The 16,294-nt window shown below is 39.2% G+C and overlaps 1 protein-coding gene across 1 annotated transcript in view; it reads right to left on the bottom strand.

Moving 5' to 3' along the window:
* Positions 1 to 1,739: 1,739 nt before the first annotated feature.
* The window catches only part of CHST9 (carbohydrate sulfotransferase 9), a 109,507-nt gene continuing 94,952 nt past the window's right edge, over positions 1,740 to 16,294 (bottom strand). The window contains exon 3 of the mRNA XM_077809037.1: positions 1,740 to 2,837. Within this exon, the coding sequence (XP_077665163.1) occupies positions 1,740 to 2,837 (1,098 nt within the window). The remainder of the gene's footprint in view (positions 2,838 to 16,294) is intronic.

Genomic DNA, 16,294 nt, shown 5'->3' with positions numbered 1-16,294 from the left:
GATGATGGTGTCACAGTTTCAGAATAACTGCACCTTTAACCCCACCTCCATGATTTGCTCAGGTCCCAGGCCTTTACCTCTCTCTGGGCAGAGATGCATGTCCCACTCCCTTCCAACCCGAGGTTTTAGCCTGCAGTCCCGCTGGCACTTCACTGTGATTATCCTAAGCAGGTCTGACAAATGTCCAACTCCTGCTCTTTAGTTTCTCTTTCAGAATAATTAGAGTGTTTTTACCAATGACCATGTAGCTCTTCCAAAGCAGAGCTGGTTTATTCATGGATAAAAATGAAAACATACAAAACCAAACCAGGAACTAAATCCCCATCTGTCCTATGGAGACCCTGGCAGGTCACAGTCTTTCCAACCCTTCAGCAGGGTTGGGTGCTCTCTTGAACAAAAGGCCATGTCCATTTACTGAATCAAAAAGGCAACCCCTGAGTCTGTTACACCCCCAAAAAGCTTTTTCTCAGCCTCCTAAAACCAGTCATTTCCCCTTTTCCTCAGAAAGCCCAAGCCTTAAAGGGCTGGGTATCTCCATAACCAGCCTTGGGATTTTGCATTAATGACCTCCAAGTGATTTTAGTTCCTCGAGGAGCTTGACAACCCTCCCCAACCAGCCATTGTACAATCCCTGGCTCACAGAGATATAGATAAAAGTTATAAAGTTAAATACAATAGTCTCAAGATATACCTGGCTTCATTCTATCTGCCACAGACAGGGTATTCCACCCTCTTGCCCCCAGGTTCCACTCCTTTATAACCAGGATGATAGGATTTTGTACTCAAATTCCATAATTCTGCCTCAGGGATTACAGTGGCCATTTCCCTTCCTGTCATTTCAGAATGCTCCATCCTCCATCTTTCTGAGGTTTGCTGCTTGATGGCCCAAGCTCAGCAAAGGAGAGAAAAGGTAACAGAACACAGAGCACTACCAGTGGCAGGCATTCTGATGGAAGCATCTGTTGCAATAGAGCAATTCCTACTGATGGTTACCAATGGTCCTGAAATAATGAGTGCATACCCCACGGGCAACAGTTAGCAGGGGACATGGCTGGAGGATTTGCCACTGTCGGTGGAGGTGGATAATAGCCATTGAACTGATGTTACCTCCACAGAAAACCTCTGCAGATGTTCCACAGCCTCCACTCTGATTCTGCCCAGACACCGAGGATGGCCACTAGGTTCAGGATTTGGATCATAGTTTACATCACATGATGGATTTCTATTTAAAAATTAAAATGCCAAGAGGTGAGTAGGTGATAAATGGGTACATCACTGCCACTGATAACACTACATATGTCTTACAGAATTAGCCAATGATTTTTATTAATATGCCACAGACAGCAAAAAATATACATTCAAAACACTCGACACATTATTCCTATATAGACACACACAAATCCATGCTATTTTGAATGTTTTTCAACCATTACAAGAACATTAGCTGAGCTAATGAAACAGCTGGCTGGATTACTGCTTCCACAATATAATCCATATTCAAAAGCAGCTTTTTTCAGACCTTTTATTGCAAATTAGATAGTTTATAGGTCTCTTTTGTGCATTGCTCCAACAATTTTGTCTCAATTGGTGTCACTTTCATTTATAAAATCTCCACTAAGTCAAGACAATTACACTTAGTAGTTACATTTCTTCCACTCAGAACTGTATGGTAATATTACAGTTGCTGGTCTGAGGCCAAAATCATTAAATGTCTGATGGAATTTTGAAATCATTCAGAGCTATACAATTGGCATTGTATAATTAAACATTAAATAATCCAAGTAATAAAAATCATAGGTCAACTGTCTCTCTGAACCTGACAGCTCCTTTAAGTATTGTCTCACTACTTCCATATTTGTTCTTTCATCGGAGGAATGTCTGTCTTTGAAATTAGGAAACTTCAGATCTGCTGGAGCACCTATCAGTTGCAAGAAGTAATTGGCATCTTCTTCTAGCGTTTCGAATTTCCCTATGAAATCATAGTTGATGAGGCAGGGATGGCAGAGTTTACTAATCTGCTCCCAGTGTATGTCCATCCCTACTGGGCGATGGGAATCTAACAAATATCGGACGAATTCTTCAAACTTCACGCCTGATCCGGTTTTCAGGGCCTCTTCACGTGCATTAAGTCTATATTTCTTAATAATTGCCTTTCCAAACACTGGGTGGTAGTAGCTGTTTGGATGTTCAAATTTATCCCTGAATGCAGACACCAATCTTTCCATGGGGTCACGTACAAATATGGTCTTGGTGTAGGTATTTAAACGTGTCTGTATCCCTTTTAAGTCATAACTGTCCAATTTCTTTAGATGCTTTCCATAGTGCACGGCATCATGGCTAATACTGAATGTTGAAGAGGCAAGTCCATTAAGCACCATCAGAACCCTTTTCCAGTTGGAACAGCCTGCTTTAGGCACTTCACAGTATAAGATTTTGTGTCTATCCTCCACGTATATTCTGGACACCATACGCACTAGATGGGTTCTAAGCCGGTTCTCACTACTGTATTTTTTACAGAAATCATAAAGAAAATATCTGCGTTTCTCTTGAGCTTCATCTATGTTTTTCCATCTGTCATCTTTGATTAAACTCTTATTTAAAGGGCGCATCACTGTTGGTAAATTCACTTGTTTAAGCTGTTTTAGAAGGGCTTTAGTCATCTTCTGCGGTTCAGATAATCGGCTCACCAAAGAGCTGGCTATCTCACCAAAAGGAGTGGCTTTCTCCTGTGAGTGTCTGCCCATGATTACAGTTGTCTGTCGCTTGTTAAGGTTAGCAGCAACACTCTGATTTTTTGGTGCCGTGGCAAGCTCCTCTGGGTGTGGGAGCTTGGAATCCTGTAAACGTTAAAAGAATGAAAATTTAAAGCATATTTCGGCATGGCTGACCCCATTCACTTAAAGCATTATTACTGTGGCAAAAGCAGTAGAGGTATGAAAAATACGTTTTGTGCTAGCAGCTCTATTTGAGATGGGGAAGGAAACTCACAGAACAGGTTTACAGTCACTCTTAGACATCTAATGTATTTATGAGTTGGGTTAATTGATGAGAGCAATATATGCTTTTAAATTGAGCTAGTTAACAGCAGCTCCTCTTAACCACAAGGGCTCCAGTAAGTCAGTCGAAATGAGTATCTTTTTGAGATTCAGAACAGCTGTACGTAGGGAGGTTGATGCACCTGCCCAACCCTGCTGGCTTTAACCCTTAGGCCCCTTTCTGGCGTTAGCAATGTTGAGAGCCCTCGTGTAGACAAGCTGACAGCCACTGAAGCCAATTTAAACACTGGGTTTATTAGAGCTGCCCAGAGCAAGACTTGCCAGCACAGTGCTTAAAACGGTATTAGCAGGTGGTGGGCTGACCACACTAGGGCTCCCGAAGTTCCGAACATTGTTGGAATTGAACTCTGTGTAGCAATGGTGAGAAATGTTTAGAACACTTCCTCGCGCAGACAGGATTTAAGTGGCTGTGAGCAGGGACTCAGTGACAGTTTAGGTAGCTACTCTGAAAGGATTAGTGCAGCGGTTTCCAAACATTTTGACTGCATTTTCAGCTTTATTGCTTCCCACGATCCCAGACAGCAGGAAGTATGTCAATACAAAATGGCATTTTCCACACTGTGTGACGTTGCATGCCCTGTACGTGCAAGGTCATGCTGAGCGGAGGAGGCCATTTTGCAGCGTGATCTTGCCCACACCGTACATGTGAGCAAAATGGCCTCCTCCGCACAGTTGGGATCACCGTGACCCTCTCGGCTGATGGTGCAACCCCACTTGGGGTTTCAACCCCTAGTTTGGGAATCAGTGGATTAGTGTGTGTGTGTGGAGGTGTTGCAGCAGGTGCAAAAAAAGGAGGCCCGTGTTTTAAAAATCTCTCCTAAGAGCACTGGAGTTTGTGAGGTCTATAGGAAAACAATGAAGTCACCGTTAAAGGATTTCTAACCTTTGCCACAACTTGATGATACACAAGGTAGTTGTTTTCATTTTCCACAATGGCTCTCAACTCGGGGTTTTGAAAATTGGCAGTTTTGGGGCTATTTCAAATATAAAGTAGTGCTGCCTCTTTAGATTATGCACTACACCCATGAATTTGTAATTATTTACAGAGAGAGTACTGGATGGTATAAAGCTTGTGAATACCATTTTGAAACTGAGCCTACAGATATGCAGATATATAAGTAGTTTCAAGAAGATACAGATATATAAGTAGTTTCAAGAAGAAGTAGCCTACCCTGCCATATGATCAGTGAGGAAGGAGGTTCCAAAAAGGTCATTGGGGAATCAGCCAGCTCTATATTGCCTCAAACTCTCACAGATGGAAAGAGTCTTAAAAGGCTCTGCTCTTATTTCTCCATTTGTCAGTTGTAAAACTATTGTATAGAATTCATTGAAAAGGACAGCCTTTTTAGTGGTTGGCAGAGTGCAATTTAGTATTTAAAGAATTACAAAAAGGCACTTGATTGCCCTCCACTTTGGTCTCATCCATGATTTAAAAAAAACCAACCCTTTCATATTAGACAGATGCATATATTTAGAGACTGAGACCAAGTTTTTGCCCAAGAATGGGGAGGATTCACAAGAGTGCTACAATCTAAGAGTGAAAGAGTCCCGAAGCAGGGAATATTGCACCAGTGAAAGATTGTAAATTCACGTGGCATTCAGCTACCACAGTGAATGGTGGTGAAACAACAGAATTTCGCAATAGAAGAGAACCACAACCATTGTGGAATATAGTAGTGTTCTCTCAGAATACAGAGGAAAGTAAATGCTTTTGGTCACAGTGGAAAAGTCTGGAATTTAGAAGATGCAATTTTGTATAGGCAATAGGAAACACACCAGGCACTGGCTGCAGGTAGATGAATCTATATAACTAGTATTAAAGTTATGCAATGATACTAAAATAACTGGACACTGTGGGGTTACAAAACCCTTAAACAACCTCTGAGAGAATTTTATTTGATAAAACACAGAAACAACATAAAAATATGGTGCTTTTGGTAAAAGGAGCGTGCCCACTAAGGCAGTGAGGGGACTAACATCTTGGGGGTGCAGGTATCTCCAATGGGGAGCATGGTTATTGACGTTCTTGCTCACGCTTTTGCCTAAGATAGAGTCTGACTGACTAACGGTACCCGATGATTTCAGTGTTTCTCAAAACTCAATAAAAAAGAGAAATCAAGAGGTATAATGGTACCTCATGACTCCTCGTATTTGATCAGCAGCTGAGGACCCTAACGCTTTGGAAGAGGAACAAAGGAATTTGGATCATTTGGACTATATATACACAATACAAAAATATGTTTGACAGAGCAAATTTGAATACCCTTACATAAAGTATAAGAGTTTTAAGTAGTATGATGGACGATCATATGGGGGAACTTTTTACAACTGGAGAGCTGGCTTGTTTCCATCAAATCAAGAGAAAGGATAGACTTCCTGAGGTGACTATAACCTTGCTATGGACTTTATTCAGTTCTGAGTCAAGAAATGGTCCATTTGGGACTCAAAACCAAGATCAAAGTTATCCCTTAGGACACTCAAAGGAGCTACAAGAAGATGACAGGATTTCAACCTGGTTACCTCAGAAACTGAGAACAAAAATGTAGGGACCAATGCTGAAGCGTTTGTGACAGGAGTGAATACTCCATTGGAGCAGGATGGGCTGAGCGATTCAGAGGAGCCTCAGGTAACACTTCACAAGACAACTTACACGCAGCAAGAGTCACTTGAAAGTGGTCCCCTCTTAGCAAGCTGAGAAGAAGAAAAAGGCTCCAAACAGACATGGTGGTGAACAAAGACTTGTGGGAAAATGATGACATGGAAAGTTCCGAGAACAAGAAAAGTATTGTGTAAATATGTAAGCTTCTTTTTGTTGCTTCGTTAATTTGATTTCCTTTTCCTGTTGTGTTCCATAGTGGGTCATAAACTTATTGTTTCCAATTAAGAGTTTCAGTCCAAGATATTCTCAAGCGCTATGAAAGCTTAGTAAGGGCTGAAAAAATGTATATACAGAGACTCTCCAGAATGCTTCCAATGGGGGGCGGGAAGGGGACTGGTTAGGTCACTGAGGTATTGTACATTCTTCTTTACCTGGGTTCTAAACCTGATGTAGGTCACAGGTAAAAATTAGTTTGGTAGTTTTTTCCCAGTCTTCATTTATTTAAATTATGAAATGACCACATAATTTAGCACAATTAGAACTCTCTCCTCAGTAAAGGCCCAGGATTGTGGTAGCAGGGGTCAGAATTAAGATGCGTTAGCAGCGGTATGTGGAGGGCTTGCATAGCACCTGCCTCCAACATATCAGACTGAAGCCACTGCTATTATATACACATAGAAACAAATTCTATAAGCCTGCTAAGAGTAGTGGCTATTCACAGTCTTTTTGTACTAGGACAATATTTGCCAAGAATAATTGGCAATGGTCAGAAAACAATTATTACAACAAACCCAATAAAAAAATATACACATTCCTCACATAGAAATTCTGCAGTCTAGTGTTAATGAGCCTAAACAAATCCTTATAATAGCTCTTGAAAGAGACTGACTGACCAAGAGTTCGTCACAGACGTAAGGTAAAAGATTGCTACTCTTTGGTATCTTATTAACTTCACTTACTTACAGTTTATTAAGGGTAAGTCTCTGACAATACTCATTCTAAAAAAGCACAGGATGAAAACCACTGGCTTATGCAAGCTATATATAAATCAAGGGCTGCACTGAAGGGAAGGAGAATTGGTGGTACTCTTTTCTCAAGCCTCACCAGGCCTACACATGTCCTGACACCTTCCCTAGTCATGTCCCCAGTCATGTCCCCAGTACTTCCCTTCTGTTCTCTACTCTCTTCTCATCCCCTCTGGTTATACCTCTCAGTCACTTGTCAGTGAAGCTGTCTTTCTGCCAGTCTTCCCTGGAATTCTAATTTTTCCAAAAACTCTGCTTACAAATTCAAAGGGGAACAGCCACCAGTGTACCAAACTGTGTTTTACAGAGGAACATTTTTGTTTCACAGTTCTGTGGACAGACACCAAGTGGAAGGGACTTGAAATAGGATGCTGCGCCTTTCTTGTCTAGGTCACTTGTTCTAACCTGGCACAGGGGATGCGTTGTGGAAATGTTCTTACCATTCAAAAGCTTCCACGGGTCTGTATAAAATGAGCTAGTGGTTTCAATCAAGAGGGAGGAAAGATAGTTTGTGGTTAAGCCTGGGACTCAAGAGATCTGGGTTTAATTCACACCTTTGCCGCAGCTATAAAATGGGGATGATACCATCTACTTTGCAGCAGTGTTATATTAATTAGTACAGCACTCAGCTATAACAGTGGCAGTAAGGAGATAAGAATATAGGAACTGGGTAGCCATATCACAGAATCCTCCATTATAATATATATTAATTGGTATCTTTGTTGGCACTCCTCGGCAGAAGCACCAACATCAATGAATCAACATGTGAACTCTCCTCTCGATCAGAGCTGAGGCATCTAGTCTAAGTAAATTTGTTCTCTTGTTGCTTGGACTGTTCCTATTCTGTAAATGTAAGAGGACTTAAATGAATAGTAAGTAACACCAAATTCACATTCAAAAAGATTTGGGGGTGGGGGGTGGAGACACCTTTGCACAGATACAAGGGAAGGTAGTTTGAATTTTCTATAACTTTAGCATGGTAATTCAGATGCTGGAACCCCCACTGGTATTTGTTTCAGGTTCATGAGAAAAACAAAGCAGAGCAGCAATGAAATGGGCATGGGTATGAAGAGTAGATAGTGTTTGATATATTTATTTAAAACACTGATAAGGTTGCCCGATACTTTCCATGATAAGATCCTGTTTGCAGTTGCTTATAACTTCACCAGACTAACCATTTGGGCTGATATTTTCCATGCTAGGTGTGTGCCTCAGAGTGAGTGTTGAATAATTTCAGCCAAAAATGTTCAGACACTTCTGAGAACAAGGCTAAAATACACTGTTTTGTCCATGTTAAACAGTTCTGGCAATCTTGTGTTTGAAAAGCTCTAGCACCGCCATGCTTTGGAGCAGGGACTTGAAATTTGGCAAGGAGGTGCTCTTTGGGTCAGGGATGCGCATTTTGCTCTCTTTGTGAAAATCCACCCAAATTTGACCAAATTATAAGCCTCTGAAAAACTGCAGTTCGCATATGCTCAACTGAAACTTGCTAGAGTTTAACAGCTAAATTCCACAAAGATTCCATCCACTGTGGCATGCACCTGCCTGGGGCTGAGCAGGTGGTCACTAACTTTGTTTTCATTTTCTTGGTGCCCAACTTCAGACCCTGGGGTCTGATTTGCAGAAGTGCTGGGCACTCACAGCTGCGACTGAAGTAAATGGGAGCTGCACTTTGAATGCATAAAATGCTATATGATGATAAGCACTCTGAAAACTTAGATCCCAGGCATCACAAATTGGGCACCCAGAATCAGTGGATAATTTGGACCTCAATTTCTCTGTACTTCAGTTCCCCATTTTACAGAGGTGAAAATAAATTAATTAATGTTTGTGAAGCACTCAGTTTCCATAGTGACAAGCACCATAAAAAACCCCCCATGAGGAAATTAATAACTCTGTCTTCAGAGCAGGGTTTGAACAGAGTGCAGTAAATAAGGTATTGGAGCACACCTTAAACAATGAGTAGAAAACAAAATAATGAATAGCTGCTCATTAAGTGAGCACCATCCATTCTGTGCTTTGAATGAGGTAGGGATACTATGGAAACAATAGCATGTGACCATGTAATTAAAGGCTTTACCATAATGCATTTGCAAAAGCAGGCCAAATTAAGGTTGCCGGAGCAACCTTAACTCTGGCATTTCCTAAATGAGTGCTTGACTTTGCATCCTTAATTTCTTTTTAACATAGATTATGTGTGTGTAATAATATATATTTTCAAAATACAATGTAACTAAGTCTGTTACAAGTGGTTCAACACTATTTCTGTAACATTTCTGTAACATTACTCGGTCAGAATTTTCTGATATCAGGATGCTGCCAACTAATAGGAAGTGGTATTTCTGAGAATCGTCACAATTTTACAAAAAAAACACAGCTATTTCAGTATCTGCAGTATTCTCCCTTGTATTTCTCTATGCTCATTATAGGAAATACAGATACTGGCTCACAGAAAACCTGATCCATTAATCCAATACAACCACCAGCTTTTGCATATGATCACTATATGTCAAATTATCATTGTGATTTTCACGTCACCAGCATATATCGCTATCCAGTAAACCACATCTGAATCAGTGCAAAAGAGACCCATCAGTTCTGTGTATGATTTTAGCTTGTTGCATTTTCATTTCAGACTCACTAGCAGGTCAATATATTTGACCAGTGTTGTTTATCAAACTTGCATTCTTTTCTCTATACAAGGCTAAAATCCATAAGCAGAGAAAAGTCGCCTAAGCAACATCAAATGAAATTTTGACACCAGATAAGAGGATGATTTGAGTTTCATTATGGAAAATACTATAGAGATGACTGTAGTGCTCTAGGCAAGCAAAAATATTTGTATGTCTACAATGCGGTAGTTGGCATACAGCGCACACCCCAATTATATGTATATAAAGACCTTAGATCTTAGGAAAGAATAAGTTTTTAGGTAATCTTGAGTCAGGAAGTTTAGTATGTTACATGTTAATCTTTTATTTAAGCTAAACAGATGAGATTAATATGTAATCTCTCTTTTTTCTGTTTAGATCATTTTACTTCCCTCTGTGCTTTAAGCTATGGATGACTCCCATTTGTTGATAAATGTATTTCTGGAAGTCATTTATTCTCAGGTACACTGTACTTAGGTTAAGAAATAACCTTTAAAATACTGGTCATATTAGGAAAAATAAAAACAAACAAACCTCAAAACAAAAATAAGTGCTTTCTCTTTTTCTTGCATGTTCATAACTCAAAGCAGGCAGGTATTTTTGATCACATTTTACTTTACAAGCAACTAACTATTTTTCACAGACACACTTTAACCCATCTAGTATTTAACAAAAAAACCTGGATAATAATTCAGTACATAACATTTAATAACTGTATCAATATCGAATACATTTAAAAACAGAGCCTAATTTCCAAATATTAACATCTTAACAATACATCCAAACCCCAGATTTGGGCACTCAGATAAGCTCTTCTCTGTCTAAATTGACAATAAATGCACCTAAGTGATGTTCTGAATATCCACACATGGCATTTGAACGTCCTATTAGGGCACCAGTGTTTAAAAACTAGGCCCATAATGTATAAAGTATGGTGAAACAGCCTAATTGTAGCCATGTGGGATTTGAATCAAGACCTAAATCATCTTCATCAGTCTTTCTAAGAGCATATTTTTGACTGTGAACATTAAGGCCACAAAAAAGCAAAAGTATACAAAATGGGCGGAGGGGAGAAGCTCTTTTGAGAAGAGAGGCACATAATGCAATGCAGCAGCTCTATGAATACAGTGATATTTTCCACATTAGTTGAGGATGTGGTAGGTTTCACAGGGAACTTTTGTTGGTAAAGAGACCATTCCATTCTTATCTGCAGGTAAACCCACTTATCCATCTGCAGAAACAAGACATTCTGTTCTTTTAGAAATAGCACTAAGAGGATCAAATGAAAACTAGGTTCAAATGAAGAATACTGATATAAATTCAGCAATGACAAATTCCACTTCCCCCAAATTGCCTTGAAAGAGAGAGTAAATTCTCTAGAGGTCTCAATGCATATACATTTTCTCTCAATCACACTTTGTGTTTCAGTAAAGTTAGATGACTTTATCTTTAAATAAAAAAATGTAAAAAAAGATAAATAAGATTGTATAGGAACCCAGGCTGGCGAGGAGCCTAAACACATCTCTGGCTATATGCAGTCTTACACCAAGAAATTCATACTAACACTTAATATTTACCCATACACAGTGCTACACATCTTTAACGTGCTGTACAAACATGAGCTAGATAAATCACAACCCCTCTTTGAGGCAGAAATGTTATTAGATAGAATTCAGAGTAACAGCCGTGTTAGTCCGTATTCGCAAAAAGAAAGGAGTACTTGTGGCACCTTAGAGACTAACCAATTTATTTGAACATAAGCTTTTGTGAGCTACAGCTCACTTCATCGGATGCTCACGAAAGCTTATGCTCAAATAAATTGGTTAGTCTCTAAGGTGCCACAAGTACTCCTTTTCTTATGAGATAGAATGGTTAGTTATGATTAAGCCACAGGACTAGGCCATTTTCATTGCACAATGAAGAGAATACCATATCCATATTACACATTGTTTTCTTCAATGAGGGACTGTTCTAAACTCAGAATGGATAGGATAGTTATACAGCCAAGTCATATCACTTGCCGCTTTGACCAGTCTGGAAGCAAGAGGATGATACATGCAGGGGTATTAGAATTCCATCTACAGGTTTGGTCTCTTTCCAGGGCAGAACTAGCCTACCTTGCCAGGTATTGTGTACATTCAAGTCCAGTGGAGAAAATGGTATACAAGGAAACAAAAGAATGGTTACTTTGATTTAGAGGACTAACAGTACTGGCTCTGATGTAGTGCTGAGTTCTGTCTCAGGCATATCCTCAAGCCCCTACTTTTTGGGGAATTAAGTAAGTAGCAATGAAGAATGGGGACTCAAAGCTGGGATGTCAGCTACATAACCACAGAAATAATAGTGCAGTACCAAAACCACAGTAGCTTCATTTCCATATGGGAGGATATGGATTCATTTTTTTCTAAATGGGTTTCAAACAAAGGTAGAGAAAAAGAAAAGAACTGAGGAAGATCAGAGCAGTGAGTTTGGAGATGCAAGAAATCTGGACTAAATTGGAAAGGGTCAATCCCACAAAATATTGTATGTAATGAACTTATAATAGTTCATAGAAAAACTTCATATTTACCGTGATAGTCTAACTCTGCAAACACTCTGAGAGTGAAGGATGGGACATGCAGGACTAGATGCCCAAGGACTGACTTGAACACAAATTTCAACAGGCAGGCTGTAAAATATTTCTTGCACAGGATTGTTATTACTGCTACTAAAAGTAGGTCTTAAGTGCAAGGCATATTCTGTCTCCTTTCCTTTTCCACAGTGGTACTTAACACACATCTTGGCTTCTTGGGCTGTACACAGACACCAGGATATAAGTTAGGTTGCCAAGGTAGTATAGAGTAGGGTACACAAAAGCAGAAAGCAAAATATTTATGGGTGACTCACTGCTGTGGAAGGATCTTGGAAGTGGCAATGCTAAAAAAATAAAACAAATATGGACAAAAAGAGGTGGCTGAGAAAGCCAGCAGTTGGCTGAAGATCAAGTGGAAGAAGAGTCAGTGAAGGTGGCAAACTGTAAATAAATATTTTGTCCGGAGGAGGATGGAGCCTTGATTTTACATTTATACATATTTCACCAAAATTTGCTTAAAAACTAGAGAGCGCTAATGACCTTGTAGAAAATATAGAAATCCATGAGTGGGTTGATTGCAATGGACTTCTCAGGGTCTAAGAGTGGTTAGCATTTGGACCTAGCTGTCCAAAATTTGTCTTTGTTAAGTCAGAATTTAACCAAGCAGGGGCTCACTGAAGGAGGAAGCAGCTTTGTAGCTTTTTGACCCTATTCCCCATTCTTGTCTGCTCTTCAATCATCCTTCCCCTGTTATGGAAACCCCGCCCACCGCCCCATTTCACGCACTTGTCCTCCTGGATTCTAATTTAATTTAGTCACACATTAACATTCCACAGAACCAGTTCTTCCTCACTAAAAGTTCTGGGCCAGATCCTCAGCCAGTTTAAATTACTACTGCTGCATTGACTTAAAGAGAACTGCACCAATTTACGTAAGCTGACGATCTGGCCATGCATGTGAAATCTTTTACATTGTACTGAAAACAACCAGAATCTTTCTGCAAGTGTCATGCCATCAGAATCCATCCCATTTTAACCTTTTTTAAATCAAAGTGACACTTCTTCGAATCAAACCACATTCATGCTTTCTACACTTTTTCAAAGAGGTTTAAAAATAAGATTGTAAATTAAAAATGAATCTTCTCCAGTTTATTCTTGGAAATCTTCCAAGGGAATTAATATAGACCAGGGCACCAGCAGTTCCATTAGTGGCGGAGCTACCATTAAGTGGACACATACTTGGTTAGAAAACCACAAACAAAGAGTAACTATTAACGGAATGATGTCAGACTGGAAGGAGGTCTCAAGTGGGGTTCCACAGGGATCTGTTCTGGGTTCATTGTTATTTAACAGCTTTATTAATGACCTGGATGTAGGAATAGGGAGCATATTGATCAAATGTGCAGATAACACACAGCTACTTCGAACACTTTGGAGGATAGAGCTAAAATTCAAAGGGATCTTGATAAATTAGAGAACTGGGCTATAGACTACAAAATGAAATTAAACAAAGACAAATGGAAGGTGCAACATTTAGGGAAGAAAAACCAATTGCACAAATACAGAATGGGGTAGTTAGCTGGCTTGGCAGCAGCAATGCTGAGAAGGATCTGGGACTTGTGGCTCACAACCTCAACATGAGTCAGCATTGCGATGCTGTTGCAAAAAAAAATAAAAAAAAAAAAGGCAAATGCAATTTTGGGTTGCACTAACAGAGGCACAGCATGCAAGTCATGGGAGGTGACAATACCGCTCTTCTCAGCACTGGTTAGGCCTCAGCTGGAGTAGTGTCCAGTTTTAATCACCAATGTGTAGAAAGGATGTAGAGAAACTGGAAAGGATCCAATGGTGAGCAACAAAGATGATCAAGGAAATTGAATGCAAGCCATGTGAGCAAAGGCTGAAGGAACTAGGTGTGTTTAGTTTGGAAAAGAGGAGACTAAGGGTGGACATGATAGCGGTCTTCATATACTTGAAAGGCTGCCATAAAAAAGATGCAGAAAAGTTGCTCTCTCTTTCCACAGAAGGCAAGACAAGAGGCAATGGGTTCAAACTACAGCATAGCAGATTTAGATTAAATCTCAGGAAAAAAAACTTCCTAACTGTAAGAACAGTAGGATAATGGAACAAACCGCCTAGGGAAGAGGTAGAAACTCCTTCACATGGAGGTTTTCAAAAAGAGTCTGGATCGCCATCTGTCTTGCATGGTTTAGACACACCAAATCCTACACCTTGGCCAGGAGGATAGCCTAGATGACCCTTCTAACTCTATGGTTCTATGATTGTATTTAAAATGGAAATACAGCTTTAGCTCAAAACCACAACATTATTTCAATATGAACTATACATATGAAGGCAATGCATTTCTACTGTAATATTAAATGTTCCAAAGTCAATTGGAGACAGATAGGGCAGTTAAACAATTCCAGTTTAGGGGAGACAGTACTATGTTATTACATTGTATCATGCATGCAATGGCAAACAAGGAGCAGGCATAGGTGCAACAGCTAAGGCACCTAAAGCATCCTTGATCATTATAGCAAATATGAGTTATATCACTACATTACACTTATAAGTAAAAGGAAACATCCTACACTGAACCTACTTTGTAATATGGAACATACAGTAGCCTAGTCAAACAGAGTTTACCCCTTTCTTGATTGGGGTTTAGTTTAGGTTAATTTTTTAAAATCATACACCACTGAAAATATATCAAGAGTTAGGTCTCTAGTCAGCCATCTAATGCAGCCCTCTGTCAATGTAACAAATTATGTTTTAAAATAAAACTGCGTCATTCTTGCTCAACGTAGAGTTCTGGAAGTTTCTGATGAATACTTTTATGGTTATCTAGAAAATTGGAAGGTTCTTGATAGCTACATTAATTCTGAGGACACAGTCTAAGTTTATCATCCACAGGAAACAGCTATTTATGAGTTAACAGGGAGCATACTCAAATTAATGTCATACCAAAAAGGGCACTTCATACCCTGGCATGCTGATTGGCTGCTGCACACTCCTTTGCTCCAACTGACTGTTGCTGTCAGGTTTTTCCTTCCCTATACCTCCATCAAATGTGGCCACCACAGCTGCTGATCCATTTTCTATTCAGTAATATCCTCTTAATGGACCCCATAAAAAGCTGAGTCATACTTAGCAGAATCCCTTTTAAAATTAATATCTGGGGTTACACTGGGTGTCTGGGCATGGAGTGTAGGTAGAATTGAGGTATCCATGGTTAATTTTAGGACTGCAGCCAGAGTACACAGATTTGAATGATTACTTTATAACATTTTTTAAAAAGTGCAATGATTATGCAAATGTTTTTCTGTATTCAGTTTATTAGCCACTACATATATGTTAGACATAGTTTACACCACATTAATGTGTATTATGCACACATTACTAATGTAATATACATTGTATACATAAGTGTTGGCCAAGTTATGCCAACTGAATATATTATGCTCTTCCCACATTTCTGTTCACACTTGCAAAGCTGACGTCAGCTTTGGCATTAGCTAATAGAGAACTTGTCAAAGGCAAGATATATTCATTCTATGTCCTACTACAGGTTTCGAATGTAGCATCCAAAAGAGAGATAAGAAAAGTACAGAACAAAACAACAAGTTAAGGAACTGTTATGAACTGGTGGGTTCAATTTTAGTGACATATTGAGAGTTCTGTAACTATTTAAATGCATATTTTCAAAGCACACCATCTGTGTGAAGTGAACATGCTATGGGATAAGAATTGCTTTCCTGAAGAAGGGTGAATATGTATGTCTCCTTTTTGTACTGTACTGTTTTTTATTTAGACAATATGTCTGCTTAAGTTCAGTTATTTGATCTTTTGAACATTTTTAAGAATGAACCGTGAGTGTAGTCAAACTACTGGCTATACCTTTCAATCAATAAGTCAGAGTACAGGGATTTACATACTTTGCGGTTATTTAGGAAAAACAATATAATTAAGCAAAATAAATCCTTTCATCATCCAGAAAAAATGTACTGCTTAGAATATGTATACAGCTGGGCAAGAAATGGTTTCTCCATCCTGTAAATATTTTCAAAAGTTTGAAATTTTTCCCCTGTCTTGAATTGGCACAAAATTTCAAAATCTTAAAAAAATTTTGCACCAAAACAACTGATTTTTTTTTCATCTCAGGTCAACCAAAACATTTTGTTTGAATAATTTCGAAAAATGCTGTTTTGATTTCAACCTTTTAAAAACTAGTCTGATTGGCTTAAATTTAAAAAAAACCCAAAGAGACAATCTGAACCAGAAAAAATAATTTTTCATTTAAAAAATGTGCAAACTTTTTTTTGATAATTTCAAAACTATTTTCTTCACATATTGGGGGGATGGGGGGAGGGGAGGAAAGGAGCTGGGAAA

Source organism: Eretmochelys imbricata, chromosome 2, assembly GCF_965152235.1.
Source record: "Eretmochelys imbricata isolate rEreImb1 chromosome 2, rEreImb1.hap1, whole genome shotgun sequence".
NCBI lineage: Eukaryota > Metazoa > Chordata > Testudines > Cheloniidae > Eretmochelys > Eretmochelys imbricata.
This window is presented reverse-complemented; position numbering and strand designations above follow the sequence as displayed.